Below are 18,341 nucleotides of genomic sequence, written 5' to 3' on the forward strand. Positions count from 1 at the left end.
CTCATTGAGTGGCTTCCTGCAAAATTCCAAGTACTCCAAGCCTCTACTTTTTCAACCTGAAAATGGGAATAACATACCTGCTATCTTGTAAGATTACTTTGTGGATTAGGGGTGACACGCACAGAGTCCAGGAGTTAATTCATTAATTAATGGTTGTTATTAGTGCTCATTTTAATGATAGGGCCTACCTGATGAAGACTGTCGTCCGCGTTAGTCTTGGAAATACCTTCATTCCCCCATTTCATTAAAATTGTTACCAAAGTTAGCTGACATTTTCTAGCGTAGGGGCAAGGAAAAAAAATGCTGTAGCTGTTTCATATGTTACAAGAATGATATACATCTTAGCAGGAAATACACTCTTTGCTTGTGAAAACACCTCAATGGTCTCTTTGGATATGAAACATGAGGCCTATCCCAATAGCATGGTCTAGAAAGAGAGGCAAAACTATCCCTGCAAAATAAAGAGAGGAGAGAAGGAATGAAGGGCATGGAACAATGGAGAAAAGGAGAGAAAATGTGAGGAAAGGGAGAATGAGCAAGGGTGTGAATACACAAGAACAGCACAAGAAGATGGAGCCTATGAAGGAAAACCAGCAGTGGGACGGCAGAGGGCTTTAAAAACCAAGGTGTGGCACGAAGCTGTAAGTTGTTTGCTGTGTGGTTCTGTAACGTAAGCTTCTGTTCTCATCCCCAAAATCTCAGTGAAATCTGATACACTGTCTTGTGTCACTAGGTATCAGTAACCAGTTGCTGATGTTGTGTGTCAGAGTAGAACCGTACTCCACAGGGTTTTCAAAGGCTGTTTTTTCCAAAAGTAGATCACCAGGCCTTTCTCCTGAGGTGCCTCTGGGTGGACTGGAACCTCCAACCTTCCAGTGAGCATCTGAGCATATTAAGTGTTTGCACCACCCAGGAACTCCGTGTCAGGATGTAGTTTGGGGATAAAAATGGAAATGGAGGTAGCACCCAAGATGGAGCAAATGGTTTACTATGGAAGAGCTGGTTTTGTGAAACCCAAATCAGAACATATAAAGTGCCCCCTCCCTGGAGATTCACAGAAATCTTGGGTAAAGCACTGGACTTCCCTCAGAAGATGAGGTGGAGATTCAAGCCATGAAAGGCAACATTAAAGGGAATGACGACCACCAATGGTTGTAGCACTGGCAGGCAACTGGGCTACGTAAGTTACATGGACACAGGTTTCAGAAGGCATTCTAGGGGAGCAGCCCTGTACCTGCAGCACGTATCCACGAATGTAATCCTGAAGGGTCCAGTCCAAGGCATGGAGGATCTGGAGGACCTCGTCTTGCTTTAGCACACTGAAGAGCCGGTCCAGTAGGATTTTCAGGCGAACAGGGATGGCTTGGGTCCCATAGAGCATGAGGCTGCTAATATCAAACACCACATTGGACTGGACAATCTCCACCTGGCTTGTCGGATACACAGGGGGGATCCTCAGCTTACTTAGAGCTGAAAAAGCAAATTGAAGAAAGATCATTTTGAAGGAGACACTTTGAAGAGAAACACGGAATAAAAGGTAGACTACAGCTCTACAACTCTGTCATCACTTCCAGAAAAAAAACGCCAATGTGCATACGATTAACAACCTGAATAACTATCAGGCTCCAAGTTATTCATAGGCACTGCTAAAATCAAATTGATTGGACTGAGAGTCCTTTTTCCCTTTAATGTGGCATCTCTAAGCAGTAAAAAAAAGCAGTAGACAGCCACAATTAGGGAAGGAGTAAAGGGGGGAAACAAAAGCAGCTGGGAGATAATCAAGAGGACAGATCATCAGAAAGATTAGAGGCTGGAGGTGAAGAACCTGGGTTAGGGAGTCTGATTTGGGTTTGAACCCTAGTCTGCTGCTTCCCAGTTGTCTTACTTGGCAAATTAAACCACCTAAACCTGTGCTGTCCAATACAATAATCACAAGCCACGTGTGGATATCTAAATTTAGCTTTAAATTAATTAAAATTAAAAAAAGAAATTCAGTTCCTCAGTCACACTGGTCACATTTCAAGTGCTCGGGAGCCACATGTGGCTAGCGTAGGGTTGTCAAGATTTAGCAATGGAATGTCCAGTTAAATCTGAATATGAATTTCAGATAAATAATGAATTAAGTGGGATATACTTATACTAAAAATACTCAACAGGACATACTTGTACTAAAAGTTATTCACGGCTTATCTTAAATTCTAATATAACTGGGCATTCTGTATTTTATCTGGCGACCCTAGGCCAGTAGCTACCGCACTGGACAGCACAGAACATTTCTATCAGAATGATGGCTCTGAAGCACCAGTTTCTACATCTTTAGACAGAGCCAATAAAACACCACAGAGTTGTTAAGATTCAAAGAGATACCATATTGTAAAGCTCTGAGCATTTTACCTGGCACATAGCAATCACTTACTGAACATTAGCTGTCATTTTTAGATATTAAAACAGGTCCTAAATAATTAGAAGTGTTTACAGGGAACAGTACAAAACAAAAAAGGAGAAAAAAATAATAAAGTTACCATGGGCCACCCATCCGTGTCTGCACTGCTCACACTGCCGGTGGTTTATTTTCCCTGGTTTGAAGCTTGGGCAACTGCAATTCAGAGTACAGCCTATAGCCTGCAAAGGAGAAGACGGTTATGCGTAGCACATGAGTGATGTATGGAACATGCACTGCATTTACAAAACAAAACACAGTCCTCCATTCAGCAACATTCACTGAGCCATGCGTGCCCACTTTATGTCAGGCCCAGAGGGGTATATTTTGCCCCGGGAAGATAAGCAGCCTGCTGAGCACCTGGAGACCGTGAAGATATACACAGACCCTTGACACGCGAGAATGGGCTAAAAACATCGGGGCTTTTTAGTATGAAAGGAAAGACTACAGGTTGGAAGGAAACATCTTGCTGTATTATTCAGGGCACAGAAAGAGTGAAAAGTCCATTTGCACCAAATCTCTAAGTTGACCAAAGCAGCAATCCTCAAAGGTTTACAGAGGCCATCTTGGAACAAGGAAAAGGGAGGACTATGTGAACCGAGAATAATCCACATACGGAATTTGTTACTGCCCCCAAGATGTGGGAGAGGCTGAAAATCTAAACGGATTTAAGAACATATAATGAGTGACTAGGAGTCCCCGGATGGTACCAATGATTAAGTACTAACTGAAAGGTTGGTGTTTCAAACCCTGCCAGAGAGGCCTTGGAAGAAAGGCCTGGCAGTCTGCTTCTGAAAGTTCACAGTCTTGAAAATCCTATGCAACGGTTCTACTCTGCACACGTACGGTCACCATGAGTCAGAATTGACTCAATGTCAACTGAGTTGTTTCTTTGTTTTTTGGATTTAGTGATTGATTGGAATCTCTGGGTGGTACAACCATTAATGCACCTGACTACCAACCAAAAGATTGGAGGTTTGAGTCCACCCAGAGGCAGCTCCAAAGCAATGAGCAATGTGGTGATCTACTTCTGAATGACCACAGTCATTGAAAATCCTACGGAGCATTTCCACTCTGACACACATGGGGTCGCCATGAGTCAGAATCACCTCCACGGCAACTGATGATGGCTGACTACACCGGACTGTGTATGTGTCAGACACAGATGCCCTGGGTCAGCCCGCTGACCCCTCAACTGCACGTTATGGTGCCGTGCTTGGTGCGGGCATGTCGGATGGACAAAATTCTAACTGAAATAAAAAATAGAGATGAATGTGTCCAAAAAAGTCCCAGTATTAAAAAGAAAGCTTCACATATGTTTCTAAGATGAGGTTCTCAAAAGGGGGTAGAGGCCTGAGGACTGTAATCTATTATTAAAGCGAAAAAACTCTCACAGGAGCTGTGTTAGTGAGGTGCCTGCGAAGAGCTGCTGGGTGGAACCTGTAGGATTCAAGAGAGTCTGGAAACTGGTGTGTGCATGTGTTTCGAGGAGGGGGTGGTAAGGCCCTACAATTATGGGTTGAAACCTCTGTCTGCCAATTAAGGGATTGTGTGGCCTTGTGTGGGGGGCAGAGAAGGGGAGAATGTGGCCCAAAGACTTGGGAAACTTGTTTTAAGGAGGATATAACCTATCTTCACTTAAAAATCGGTTGCTGATGGGATTGTAAAATGGTGCAGTCACTTTGGAAAGCAGTCTGGCAGCTCTTCAAAAAGTTAATCACAGAGTTACCAGATGACCCAGCAATACGACTCTCAGGTATATACCCGAGAGAAATGAAAACTGCAGCCACACAAATCCTTGTACAGGCAGTCCCTGGGTTACCAACGAGTTCCATCCCTAAATCTGTCTTTTACTCCAATTTGTACATAAATTCAAACAGTTTTGCCTTAGAATATAGTGTACCTTCTGAGTTGGAATTGACTCAACGGCAACAGGTTTCCTACGCATAAAAAAACCTTAAACACTTCCAGATACAGTAATAATAATGATAATGTTTTGATACGTGTCACAAAGTTGCATCCGTTCTTATTACGAAACCATTGTATGTACTTCTCATTTTTAGTAGGCATTAGGGGGTTGGTTCGTAACTACAAGTCTGACATTCGTAACCTGGTGATTGCCTGTACAGCAATGTTCACAGCGGTAGTATTTATAATAGCTAAAAAGTGGATACAACCCAGACACCCATCAACTGATGAGTGGAGAAACAAAATGTGGTCTACCTATACAATGAAGTACTATTTGGCAATAAAAAGGAACAAAGTCCTGAAACATGTTATACATGGATGAACTCTGAAAACATGCTAAGTGAAAGAAGCTAGGCACAAAAGGCCACATATGTGATTCCATTTACAACAGATGTCCAGAAGAGCAAACCCACAGAGCCCGAAAGCACAGTAGCGGTTGCCAAGGGCTGTGGGGAAAGGAGAGAAATGGGTGACTGCTAACTGGTGGTGGTAGAAGATGTTCTTTTTTCCTTGTTTTTATCTTTTTTAAAAAACAGCTTTATTGAGATATAATTCACACACCATATAATATACTCATTTAAAGTACACAACTCAAATGATTTCTAGTCTATTCACACGGTTGTATAACCATCACCACAATTTAATTTTAAAACATTTCATCACCTCCAAAAAAAATCCTGTGTGCAAGAATATGGTGGACATTTGTTTTCATTTCTCTTGGGTTTATGCTAGGAGTGGAAATGCTGTTATCACATGGTAACTCTATGTTTAACTTTTTGAGGAACTGGCAAACTGTTATTCAAAGAAGCTATACCATTTTACATTCCCACCTGTCATGTATGAGGGTTCCAATGTTTCCATACCCTTTCAAACTCTTGTAATTGTCTTTTTTATTATAGCTAATGAACAGAAACCTTGGTGGCGTAGTGGTTAAGAACTACAACTGCTAACCAAAAGGTCAGCAGTTCGAATCCACCAGGTGCTCCCTGAAAATGCTGCCCCACAGGGGCAGCTCTACTCTAGTTTATAGGGTCGCTATGAGTCGGAATCTACTTGACGGCAATGGGTTTTTTGGTTTAGTAAGTGTGAAGTAGAATTCACTGTGTTTGACTTGCATTTTTTTGATCGATAGTAATGCTGAACATCTTTTCATGTACTTATGGACCATGTGTATGTTTTCTCTGGAGACGGGAGTATTCAGATCCTTTGCCCATTTTAAGATTAGGTTATTTGTCTTTTTAGCTCTTTATATATTCTAGGTACAAGTCCCTTACTAGATATACGACTTGCAAATATTTTCTCCCATTCTATTGGTTATCTTTTCACTTTTTTGATAGTATCCTTTGAAGCACAAAAGTTTTAAATTTTGACCAGGGTTTTTTTTTGAATGATGAAAATATTCTAAAATTAGTGGTGATGGTTGCACAACTCTATAAACATACTAAAAGTCACTCCACTGTACTCTTTTTGGTACATGAATGGTGCAAATGGCTAACCAAAAGGTTCATGATTTGAATGCACCCACCAGCTCCACAGGAGTAAGACCTGGCGATCTGCTTCCATAAAGATCACAGCCAAGAAAATCCTATGGGGCAGTATTACTCGGTCATATTTTTTTTATTTCTATACACATAATTATGTATGTGTTTTGAATGGAAGCTAAAGAATAAAAATGAGTAATGGCTTAACTTACATTATACACTATCAAAGCGAAAATTTTAAAAGTCTCCATTAGCTTAGTCTGTGGTACACCTAACATGCTGCCAAGCATCCCAAACTTTGAACGTTAGTTCACAGATGATCCAGTCACTTCTGTGTTCTCCATAGCTCCCGGCATACTCACTACTAAGCGTCTGAAACATTTCACAACTTCGATTCTACAAATATGACTATTTTAAAGGAAATTTTTTTAAAGGAGAAAAGTTTTTAGTGTGGGATTATGTCCCTCAAGATGCCTTTCACTCTTTAAAAGCAAGATGTTGAAACTATGCAAAGTAAATTGACATTTCATTTACTTGGAAAACGAGACCAGCTTTAATCAAAGGAAGAGATGTCCTTGAGCACATATTTCCTCTACTCCAGAAGACTCTGCTTGAAAGGCTCCTGCTCAGGTGAAGCCCCAGGAAATTCTGGGTGATCCTACCTCAGACCCAGCACAGACAACCACAGGGGGAATAATTCCAAGGGCATTTCACAACCTAAGATTGCTTCTGAGCCTCTCATCACTATCCCAGAGATTCTCAACCTCAGCACTACTGACATTTGGGGAGGCTGTCCTGAGCACTGTAGATATTTATTTAGCAGCCACCCTGTCTTCTGCCCACCAGATGCCAGTAACATCAAAAACGTCTCCAGATATTGTCAAATGTCCCCTGGGGCAAAACTGACCACAGTTGAGAACCACTGACCAAATCTGACCAATCAGTTTCAGCAACTTCTAGCTTTAGGCAATTTTATCTATAATTCTAACGTATGAATGCTGCTTTGTAAGAAACCTTCATGTGGTTCTACACAAACCCATTTGAATGAAGTTTAATAAAGCTTATTAAACATCTATGGAAGTAATCTCAGAGGAATTATTTATGAACTAAAAAAGCTAATTACAGTGTCAAAGAAAATTTCCAATATCAAGGCCCTTGTATTTTTCCACCCATCTCAGAATTCCATGATGTAGTAAAATTATAGCACCGTTATCTAAAGACAAATTAAAGCTTCTCAAAAGAAATCAAACCAAGAAATTCTAATTACAGGATGAAAAGTACTCATATAATCAAAATGGAAAACTCTTTAAAACTTACATCCTTTCCTTCAGAATCCTAATACTTGTTCCATTCTTCAGAAACATAAAGCAGATGTTTACAACATTCCGAACTCATCAAGACAATGATTATTGCTTTTTCACGCACTTATCTTAATCAGACTATTTCTGGAATTGTTATTTGCCACTTTGATGTGTTACAAATCAAGATTCAAAATTCTGGTTTACTTTTTTGTAACTAACAACCATTTGCTTATTCATCTGTCCAAAAGCTATTACTGACACATCGAGTATGTTACGGATAATTCGGTCATTTGCAGTCGTGGGATAGAAAGTTATGACCTAGTTTTCAGGTGAATCTGTAGGTCCCGCTTCATCTCCGAGACACCCCTGCTCTACCTTCAGTGTGGGGAGATGTTGTCATGGGCCTCCTGTCAGGAGACATTGTGCTGAATCTCCACACAGTGGGGTACACGCACAGACATCCACTGCTACACGGTGCAAGCTATTGACAGGGTTTGAATTCTTGAGGTTGAGAATAAAAATCGTTCACTTCAAAGCTGTTTTCATCTCTAGCACATGCATACATTTTCATAACACTGAGGATAAATTCAGGGAGATATTCTTGGGGGACTAGATAGAAGGCAAGAAGCCCTGGTGGTGCAGTGGTTAAAGTGCTCAGCTGCTAACCGAAAAGTCAGTGGTTCAAATCCACCAGCAGCTCCGGGGGAGAAAAGACCTGGTGATCTGATCCTGTGAAGATTTACAGCCTTGGAAATCCTATGGGGCAGTTCTACTCTGTCCTATAGGGTCACTATGAGTCAGAATTGATTCGACAGCAATGGTACAAGAGATAGAAGGAGAAAAGGAAAATTATAGATCTTTGGGGCTCCCACAGTCACGGCACTGATCCTGAAGAGTCATTTGTGATCTGGCTCAGGCCCAAAATTGAACTGTGTACCAGCCAGGCAGCCAGGCTCAAGTCACTTAGTCTGTACTTTCTAGTATGGTAGCCACTAGCCACATGTGGCTATTAAATTTAGATTAACTAAAATCAAATAAAATAAAAAATTCAGCTCCTGGGTCACAATGGCCACATTTCAAGTGCTCAGTAGCCACATGTGGCTAGTGGCTACTGTATTGGACAGCAGAGATACAGAACATTTCCATCATCACAGAAAGTTCCACTGGACAGTGCTGAGTTCGTTGCATCTACCTTTCAATACGATGGTGCTCATGTTTAATAGGTGATCTCATTTAATACTCATTACATTGCTGGGAGGAGGGACTTATTCTCAGGAAACTCAAATCTATGGAAGATTTGTAACTTGCTCAAGATTACAGAGCTGGTGAGCTTTACTGAGTATTTATTATGTGTGAGGCACTAACCATTGAACGATCTAATTTCTCTCTCATAACCATCCCAGGAGTTAGACAAAACCCCCATTTCATAGATGAGGAAGCTGAGGGATTTAGAGGCTATCAGTGTGGTCTCAGATATGGATATTGAATACTAGGGGTGGATTATATCTTGAAACATCAATGTTCAATGCTAAGTGCAGTAACGCGGTTTCATTTAATCCTTACAGGAACCTTGACAGGGAGACATTATCATCCACATTTTGCAAATAAGGAAATTGAAATTCCACATGTTAAAGAAGTGTCATTCATTGAGTAAGTATTTGCTGGGCGTTTAGGAACCAAGCATTGTTCTACACTCTGGGAGTTAAAGTGTTAAAGAAGGCAGATGAGGTCCCTGCCCTCCAGGAAATTATAGCCTAGGGGAAAAACAAAATAAGTAAACAAACAAGATTATTTCAGAGTAAGGGAAATGCAATGAAAAAACTAACAAAAAAGTTATGCTAGCGATTTAACTGGGTGGCATGAAGCGGGTGGAAGCAGGAATAAATATATTTTAGAAAGGATCATCATCAAAGGCCTTTGAGGAGGTAACCTTTGAACTGGGTCCCGAGGAATGGCAAAGAGTCAGTCATGTGAAGACCTGGAGAGGGAAAGAGTTGTTTCAGACAGGGGGCCCAGCAAGTGCAAAGGCCCGGAGGCACAAAAGAGGTTAGGGTACTCAGGAAACAGAAAAGGACCCATGGTAGCTGGAGTGGAGTCAGTGATGTTAATGGTAGAAAATGGGGTCTGAGAGGTGAGATGTCACACTGTATAGGGCCTTGTGGGGCAGGGCAAGGAGTATGGATTTTATTCTAATGGTGAGCCTTAACAAGGTGTGAAATTAATATGATTCGTCTGTTAAAAAGATTCCTCTGGTTGCAGACCTGAGAAGCCTGAGCTCCTTCCCCCTCACCATGCTGGGCACTCCCCAATGGGAAGCAGTAAACCTAGGACTGGCCACAGGCAACCTACGTCTTACTTCCTGCTAAGCCAGGTAACTTCAGCTCCAGGCCTTGGTGACTTTATCTATAAAATGATTGGATACCTGCTCCTGCTACCTGAGGCTTGTTAGCCAAATTAATGAGGATACACAAATGGACAGCTGGAGAGACCAATTAGCACAGTGAGACTATTATTGCCATCAGCCCCACAGCAAGTAGGCTCTTAGATCCTCTGGGCTCTGCTAGTCTGATTTTGCACAGACAGAGCTACCAAAAACATCTAAGATTTAAAAAAAAAAAAAAAAACTCCACAAAAGCTGCTCCACAACCAATCACTTCTGAAAGAGACAACAAAACAACTGGAACTCCAAAACCAACAACTAGTGGCTTGCACTGTGTCTGCTACTTGGTAAACTTCCTGTCGGGATTTGCTAAGAATAAATGAATGACTGAACGAATCAGTGAGAGAGCTGCACGATACTTACTGATAATATCTGCCCACTGAATACTCTTTTTCCAGATCTGCCTCAGTAAAACAGCCTTAATTTCCAAGTCTCCATTGGCAGCCAAGTGGTTAAGTTCTGGCCCATGGTATATATGTAGACGTTGTTGAGTGGAGCTTTATAGAAACTTCCTTATAAATGGGAGCTGACTCAGCTGAGAGATCTCTTTGCCTTTCCTCATTCCTCCTTCTTGGAACAAGAATATGATGGCTGGAGTTGAGAAGCCGTTTAGTGACCATGAAGTAATCTTGAGTCGGAAGTCATGCCCTAAGGATTGCTGAGCAGAAAGGACGGCAACTATTATTTTCGGGTGCAGTTCCTAGTTTACACACTGATCTTCCTGCTGATCATGGAGAGGACGACGTGACAACCACATGGCAAATGGCTTACTAGTAGAGATCACTGAGGCCAAGCTAAGAGTCTGTGGTTCTCTTTTAAATGGGAAAGTCTCAGGAGATAAAAGATTCTTAGTGGTAAGAATCATGAATTCCCCAACTTGAAGTCAAAGGACCCAGTCTGACAAACCACGAATCACTTTTTAAAAGTCACCAAGCTTTAGAATAAAAATGCTTCAGGTTTTTCCAAGTTGTATTTTTAAATACTGAATATAAGCCTATTTTTTGTTGTTATATATCTGAGTCCTGCAAAATTGAAGCACACATCGAAAACTGACAATCAGGATGTATAACGCAAAAACAAAATAAAACAAACCATTACTGTCGAGTCGATTCCAGCTCATAGCGACCATATAGAACAGGGCAGAACTTCACCCATAGGGTTTCCAAGGCTGTAAACCTTCACAGAAGCAGACTGCCACAACTTTCTCCCATGCAGCAGGCTGATGGGTTTGAACCTCTTACCTTTTGGTTAGTAGCCAAGTGCTTAACCGCTGCACCACCAGAGCTCCTTGTATTAACACAAGACAGCTTTTAAAGCAGCTGGACCACCCTCGGCTTGTGGGGAGAGGGTTTGTTTCTCTTCACCTGTGGTGAAATTATCATTCCCATCATCCTCTGTGGCTGCAGAGCTCACCTTCCTGGTTCAAGGAACCTCGCCATCCAAGGGTAGGAGTTCTTTGAAGTTGCTCTGCCTCTTACACATATTCTGTGCTTCTCACTTTTCTGATTTTAATACGATTTTTTTGCCCCCTTGCCTCCTTTCCTCTAACTTGCAGTGTTCTCTTGCTGTTTAGTTCAAAGATGGCAACGGGGAAAACACTCGTCCTTTTGATCTCTCATTTCTTTCACATAAAAGTTTTCCACTGCATTTCTCACATAGGCAAACCCACAGAAGTACAAGCAGGATTTGACGGATAAGCAATAAGGACAACCAGGAAGATGAGAGAAGAAAACCCATAAGGTCCTTATGTGTGAGTAACTCATCTGCCGTTGGCAGCGCTGGATGAAACCTACCTCGAGAAACACACACGTGAACCAGACGTTCATGTCATCAACGTACCCTGACATCACCTTCCCATTAACTGCTTAACAAAATGATAGCCATTTATTTAACATGTTTTCTTTTGTTTGTTTTTGAAGGCATCCACTCTGTACTAGAGAGACCCTGCGTAGCACAAATGGTTAAGTGCTCTGCTACTAACTGAAAGTTGGTGGTTGGAATCCACCCTGCAGCGTCTGGGAAGGAGGGCTTGGCAATCTACTTCTGAAAGGTCACTGCCATTGAAAACCCTTCGGAACACAGTTCTACTCTAACACACATGGGGTCGACGTGAGTTGGAATCGACTGCATGGCAACTGGTTTGGTTTTCTGGTTACCACGTACCGATAACGATGGGGAGCAAATATGAATACAAATATGAATAACTTCCAGTATCTGCCCTAGGGGAGCAGATGACTTCATCAGGGGATGAAAGTCATACAACCAAGCTGATATTACAATTTATCAAAAATTAATGTGAGTCATTTACAATATTAAAATTTAGGAACTCAAAATAGACTCAAAACAAACATTAAACTCATTGGCCACCTTTAGAAGATGCTAGGGAACCAACTAATTATTCTGAAACCCGGTAAACAAAGGGAAAGAATCAAGTAGGTATCCATTTCCATACAGACTGTATTTCAGGGTCACCAAATCACTGATGAGACCATTCCCTTTACAGAATTATTCCAGTGAATAAATAAATGGAGAACTGGAATACCATCATTCTGCAACTGCTAATAAAGAGACCATTTGCCTTTGAATGGAAGGATACATGGTGATGTCCTTGCCAAAAAAGTTCAAACCCAAATCTTGATCAACTCCAGTTTACAGAAAATACAGGGGATAGTTGTTGTGAGGTGCCATCAAGTTGGTCTCGACTCCTAGCGACCCTATATACAACAGAATGAAACACTGTCTGGTCCTGTGCCATCCTCACAATCATTGTTATGCTTGAGCCCATGGTTGCAGCCACTGTGTATTTTGAGTGCCTTCCAACCTGAGAGGCTCATTTTCCGGCACTACATCAGACAATATTTTGCTGCTATTTATAAGGTTTTCCCTGGCCAGTTTTTTCAGAAGTAAACTGCCAGGTCCTTCTTCCCAGTCTGTCTTAGTCTGAAAGCTCCCCTGAAACCTGTCCACCAAGGGTGACCCTGCTGGTATTCGAAATACCAGTGGCAAAGCTTCTGGTATCACGGCATCATACAAGCCACCACAATACAACAAATTAAGAGATGCCTGGTGGACAGGGGACAGAGCAATGTTTAAATGCACAAGGAAGCAATCACCAATATTCAGGCTCAGGAGCACTCGACAGGACAAATAACCCAACTTTTTCAACAAATAAATTGCAAGGAAAAAGTATCAAGTAATAAAAGTATGGGTTAAGAGAGATACTGTATAGGCCTTATCTGGATTCTGATTTGAACAAAACAATGATGGTATAGTTTATGAGATAATCAAGGCATATGAACACTGACTGGAAATTTAATGACATTAAGGAGTTATTGTAAAAAAAAAAAAATTTAGGTACTATATGGTATACTGTTTTTGTTTTAAAGAAAGTCTGTCTTTCAGAGCTACATGTTAAAATACTTATTAATAAAATTATTATGCCTAGGATTTGTTTCAAAGTAATCCAGTACTGGTAACAGGGGAAGGAATAGGGTAGGGAATATAAATGAAACAAGATTGCCCGAAAATTGGAAATTGCTAAACCCCCAAGAACACTTGCCAAGCTTCATTAAACTACTCTAATTTTGATGGTTTGGTATTTTCCGTGAAAACATAAAATAAATCAAGTCTCCCCCTCCCCTCAAATTTTTAGTTCAAGTGAGATGGCATATATAGAGCGAGAAAGCAGTGTCACTTAGAGAGGCCCAAGGAGGAAGGCTTCCCTCAGGAAGGAGACATATCTTTTTAAGTGTGTGCAGGAAATGCCACCAGTCCTAGGCACAAAGAAAGTCTCACCATGGTCCTTGTGTGTCAGACCCAGGAAGCGGGGCCACAGAGCAGAGGTTTCTGTTATGGGCAGTGACAGCTGACCCTGAAAGGCAACATGGATGGCAGGGAGGGGGCTCTGTTCAGATGCGAAGTCAGGAATCCCTCCACTGGGTTCATGGAACCAACGGGATTCCGAACAATGGGCAACACTGTTTACCATGAGCATAGTTGAAAGCAGGGACTTGGGGGGCCTAGGAAACCAGGTAGTCAGTGTTTGTAATCTATAAACGACATTCAAGGAGAATTGACAGAATTCTCACCGCAAATACGGGGATGAAAAGAGAGACCAAAGACGACTGAGGGTGTGGAGAAGGGTCTGGTGGAGAAAGGGCAGATGGGAGGTAAGACCCCCTGCAGGTGGCAGATATTGGGCTGAGTCTACCTGTGAGGAGAAGGTATGCGTGACACACCTGTAGTATTCTCTTGCTGTTTAGTTCAAAGAGGGCTATGGGGAAAATTCTCATTCTTTTGATCTTTATAAATCAAAGTATAAACTCTGTGCCAGAATAATTTAACATCTATGCCTTTTTTCTTAAAATTATTGGTTCTGAAAATGGAAAATATAAAAAGTAGTAGAGAAACATGCAAATATTACCTCAGAAACCAAACCAAACACTTCTTTAAAAAAATAACAATAGAGAAATATAAATGATAGCAATGGATTCTTTTCCCCTATAACCTAAGTTTGGTAAACCTTAAGGATAATCTTCAGAAACCTTTGATAATGTAAAACAGAAAGGTGTTAACTGTTAACTGTACATGTAGGGAACTGTTGAATACAGTTGAATCGGTCTTAAGAGAAAAGAAAAAAAACCCCAAGAACAAGACATTAACACTTTAAGATAATTTTAACTAAGGTGGTCAGCTCCACATGCAGGCAACTTTGCTGCTGCCGCTGATGGAAAATGATGATGAAACTGTGAACATTTCTAAGTAAAATTCTGAAACATTTCTTTTAGGGACTTAATGAGAACTAGATTTTCAAAACTAAGTATAAAAAAGGAACCTGATTTTCAAAACTGTTTTAAAAAGATCAGACTTAATTAATGTGGCATCCTGATCACTGTCTACAAATTCAGCATGACATAAACACAAAATGTTTTAGATGACAGACTAAAAATTGTACCTTCATAACGAATACGATAAACAATCAGAGGGCTACAGAACGTAAAGCCGGAAAATAATTTTGATGTTTGTTTGCATGTGTGGCAGGATCACACAAATAATTTGTAAGAGAAGATGATCAAAGTAACATAGCTATATGAAGCAATCCTAAATTAGAAAGCCTGAATCGGACTTTATCTGAGACAACCATTTCCTGCCACACAGGGCTATTTAGACCTGGCCTTCATATTTTATTTCTCCATCTCTCTTTTGCTTCATAGCAGCCAAGTGAAATTATTACCCCCCACTCCAAGGCAGAGTCCTCCTTGTGATTTGTCCATGTGCAGAAGTGAACAGCGACAGCCCTTTTGCCTATAACTACTCAAAGTCTAAAAAGGTCCCAAGTTGGGCCCTGGTGAAGCACATCTGCTCTGTTTAGAACCCTCTTTGGCTAAAAGCAGCATGTGTCTGTGCAGAGAAATGGGGCCACACCCGAATCTTGGAATTTCCAGAATTAGGAAAAAGGGTTTCAAAGGTAAGAGGAAATAAGATTTTCAGGTAGAAAGTGATTAAAAAAAACAAAAAACTTTCCAGATGCTCCTTCTTTAAAGAACTCAGTTATCTTTAACATCTCCCCATTAAAAACAAACAAAAACAAAGCCAAACTCACTGCCGTGGAGTCGATTCCAACTCGTAGTGACCCTATAAGACAGAGTAGAACTGCCCCATAGAGTTTCCAAGGCTGAAATCCAAGGCACATCATTCTCCCATGAAGCGGCTGATGGGTTCGAACCGCTGACTTTTTGGTCAGCAGCCAAATGCTTTAAACCACTGTGTCACCAGGTAACTTCCCAATAAATCATCAAAAATAAAAGATCTAAATAAAAAAAATGAGGATAATAAAGGCTCTGCAGAAGTCTACTCAAAATAAGGCAATTTGGGGAATAAAAAATGATCGATTCCCTAAATCCTGACACCAAAGAATGGTGGCTCAGCATCGAGATTTCCCCTTAGGTAGGGTATTTCTCATTCTTTTTAAAAACGGTTGTTTCTGACAAAAGTAACTCACTCTAAATGACATCTGTAAAGGAGAAAATTCACTCCAGGGCGAAGCACAGCTCCTCCTGCAAGTAATTTACCTTGTGGAACCTTCAGGGCAACTCTTTTAATAGCCACTGTCAAAATAACTTCTAAAGCCATATACAGAGCTAAAAGACAGTCCACCCCCACCACATACACAGTGGTGCAACTTTACTGACAAACTGAACTTTTAAAAAAATGTCTCCCTGTTTGTATTTCATAAGTGACAAAAGTGTGATGAAGGGACAATTATTATTTGTTTCGCTGGGAAACCTATATGGCTTTTCTCACCCATCGAGTTGGACTATCCTTTACAAGCTGATAATCCTGAGGTTCTGAGGTACAAAATGTGGGCATGGGCCTCAGACGCAGGTCTAACCGCTGCACGAAAATTTCTAGGGGATATGTAAAAAAATGAAACAAAAACCCACTATGCTTCCAAGGCATTACTCCATGTTGGTTAATATTTTTAAAGTGATTTATAACCACAGCAAACATATAGCTGTTTCACATCCTAATGGGTATCAGTGGCCAAATAACCACTTTAAACTAACTGCTTTCTCTATGACGGAAGGAGGAGAATGTCACTAAGACCTTAATAGGTTGAAGGACCTCCATGGGTACAGGTGATGTTCCAAATTAAATGTCTGAGCATAATTATAGTTCCCCAAGTATGGACAACACGAGTGCTAAGCGAAGATTTTACCACCTCTTCTCAGCATTTAACTGTAACGGGAACATGCTTAACTAACAAAAGTTGAGTTGAAATAGCAATACTTTGTGATACTGAAGTTAGCAAATTTATTAGACATCAGATGACGACCTATAATCTTATTCTTTTTAATTATCTGAAAGTATTCCAAAAAGAATAAGATTATTTTATCACAATTCATCACAGCAAAAGCGGTGGTCATCTTGTCACACCTATGTAAAGCAAAAATCAAATCCAGGACACTTTGTTAACATTTGAAGGAATATTCTTTTTTTTTTTTTTTTATAATTTTTATTGTGCTTTAAGTGCAAAGTTTACAAATCAAGTCGGACTCTCATACAAAAGCTTATAAACATCTTGCTATATATTCCTAATTGCTTTCCCCCTAATGAGACAGCACACTCTGAAGGAATATTCTTTTGTAAGTTGTACAAACCATTTTATTTTCAGAGACAATTTTAATGAGGTTTTAATTCTGTATATCAATAAATTTGGTAAGAGGCAATTGAGAAGCCCATATATTTATCACTGAACAAAGTTTTAATACATAGCAGATACTTACAAACTAAGAGTCTAAGAAATCTTATGAAATATCATATAAAATTTAAAAAAGGAATTTAAAACGGTAAACAGGGAATGAAAGGTGACTAACAAAAAGTGATGATCTGCTAATGCTGTTTTTTGATTTACTTATTGTTTAGCCAAAACCTTGCTGCTTTGGTAGGAAGAATATATTGAAATTTTTCTTTTGCTAGATCTGCTCTGTTGTCTCTAAGCCACAGTAACACATGTTTTCCCCTACACACACACACACACACACACACACACCCTCTGACAGGGATTCCCAGGACACCAGTGAGGCCTCTTTTAGGCCCCTTAAGTGTTAACAGCAGAGGCCTGGCTGCGACCAGGCATCTGGCCAGATTTAAATGCCCTGTCTTCAGAGGGCTGCCATGAGCGCAGCCATAAAACTAGGGGACATTTCAAACTTCAGAGCGTCTTATGATACCCCCTCTCCACACACGCGCGCACACACACACACACAATTTTACTCACACAGTAAACGCTGAGAGTTGGCATTCCATTTTAACTGTCAAACTCCGACCGGTGGCAGCCCCACAGCCACAAAGAGATGCCTTAAATGAGAAGAACATGTTCCTACACCGCATTTGAGAAAGTCTGGCTCCGAGCTATATACTGATTAATATCAGATCTCCTCCTTTACTCACCTCTTGACAATCTTGTCACATCTGGCTGACAAATCTTTAGGAGCTTATGCAAAGCCAGGCAGCCGAGGTGCTCGGGGTCTGGCCGGCAGCGCCGGAGCGAGAGGCTGCGGGGAATCAAAGCAGCCCCAATGCCAGGGGCCCCCGCCCCCCGGCTCCAGCCGCCGCTACCAGGGTTGCAACTCGGAACCGACTAGGCGCTCCGGAGCTGGGGCGGGCGCTGGCTCCCGGCCCCGGGACGCCGAGCGGTTATAGGGGTTTATTACGGGCGTGGGGGCGCTGCCAGGCTCTGGAGCTTCTCAGGCAAATACATGCGTGAAGCGCCAGGCACATTCACCAGCTCGGCAGTGCAAGTTCACTTCCTGCTAGTTGTAGGTAAACCATTTAAAATCCGCCAAGCCTATTCTGTCTGGCTTTTATATGGAAACACTAAAGCCTTAACCCCATTCCCATAGTGCTTTCTTTCCTCGCACTTCACTGTTCTGAGTCCTATCTGGTCAGCTTTAACGTTGACACAATCCGGCCATACGCTGTGAACGCTACTTATGTCCTGGAAGCCTTCTGATCATAGCTGCTCCTGATTTGCCATTTGATACAAAAGGTTTGTCCAACCGTGGACAGGGAGCCCCCGTCACTGCCGCTTGCCTTTCTCCGCAATTCTTGAAAAGTCACTTAAGTTTATCACAGGCTTAGTTCTCCAGAGAAAATCCGGGTAGAAAAAAAAAGGTCAGTTTAAAAAATCAGCTATTTAATTCTGATAT

At 41.3% G+C, this 18,341-nt stretch overlaps 1 protein-coding gene across 1 annotated transcript in view; it reads right to left on the reverse strand.

Annotated features, from left to right (window-relative positions):
* The window catches only part of BNC1 (basonuclin zinc finger protein 1), a 29,075-nt gene extending 11,497 nt beyond the window's left edge, over positions 1 to 17,578 (reverse strand). The window contains exons 1-3 of the mRNA XM_010593792.3: positions 17,446 to 17,578; positions 2,523 to 2,622; positions 1,235 to 1,470 (exon numbers count right to left, since the gene is read on the reverse strand). Coding sequence (XP_010592094.1) covers positions 1,235 to 1,470; positions 2,523 to 2,622; positions 17,446 to 17,523 — 414 coding nt within the window. The 5' untranslated portion in view covers positions 17,524 to 17,578. The remainder of the gene's footprint in view (positions 1 to 1,234; positions 1,471 to 2,522; positions 2,623 to 17,445) is intronic.
* Between the last annotated feature and the right edge of the window lie 763 nt (positions 17,579 to 18,341).

Source organism: Loxodonta africana, chromosome 13, assembly GCF_030014295.1.
Source record: "Loxodonta africana isolate mLoxAfr1 chromosome 13, mLoxAfr1.hap2, whole genome shotgun sequence".
Classification (NCBI taxonomy): Eukaryota; Metazoa; Chordata; class Mammalia; order Proboscidea; family Elephantidae; genus Loxodonta; species Loxodonta africana.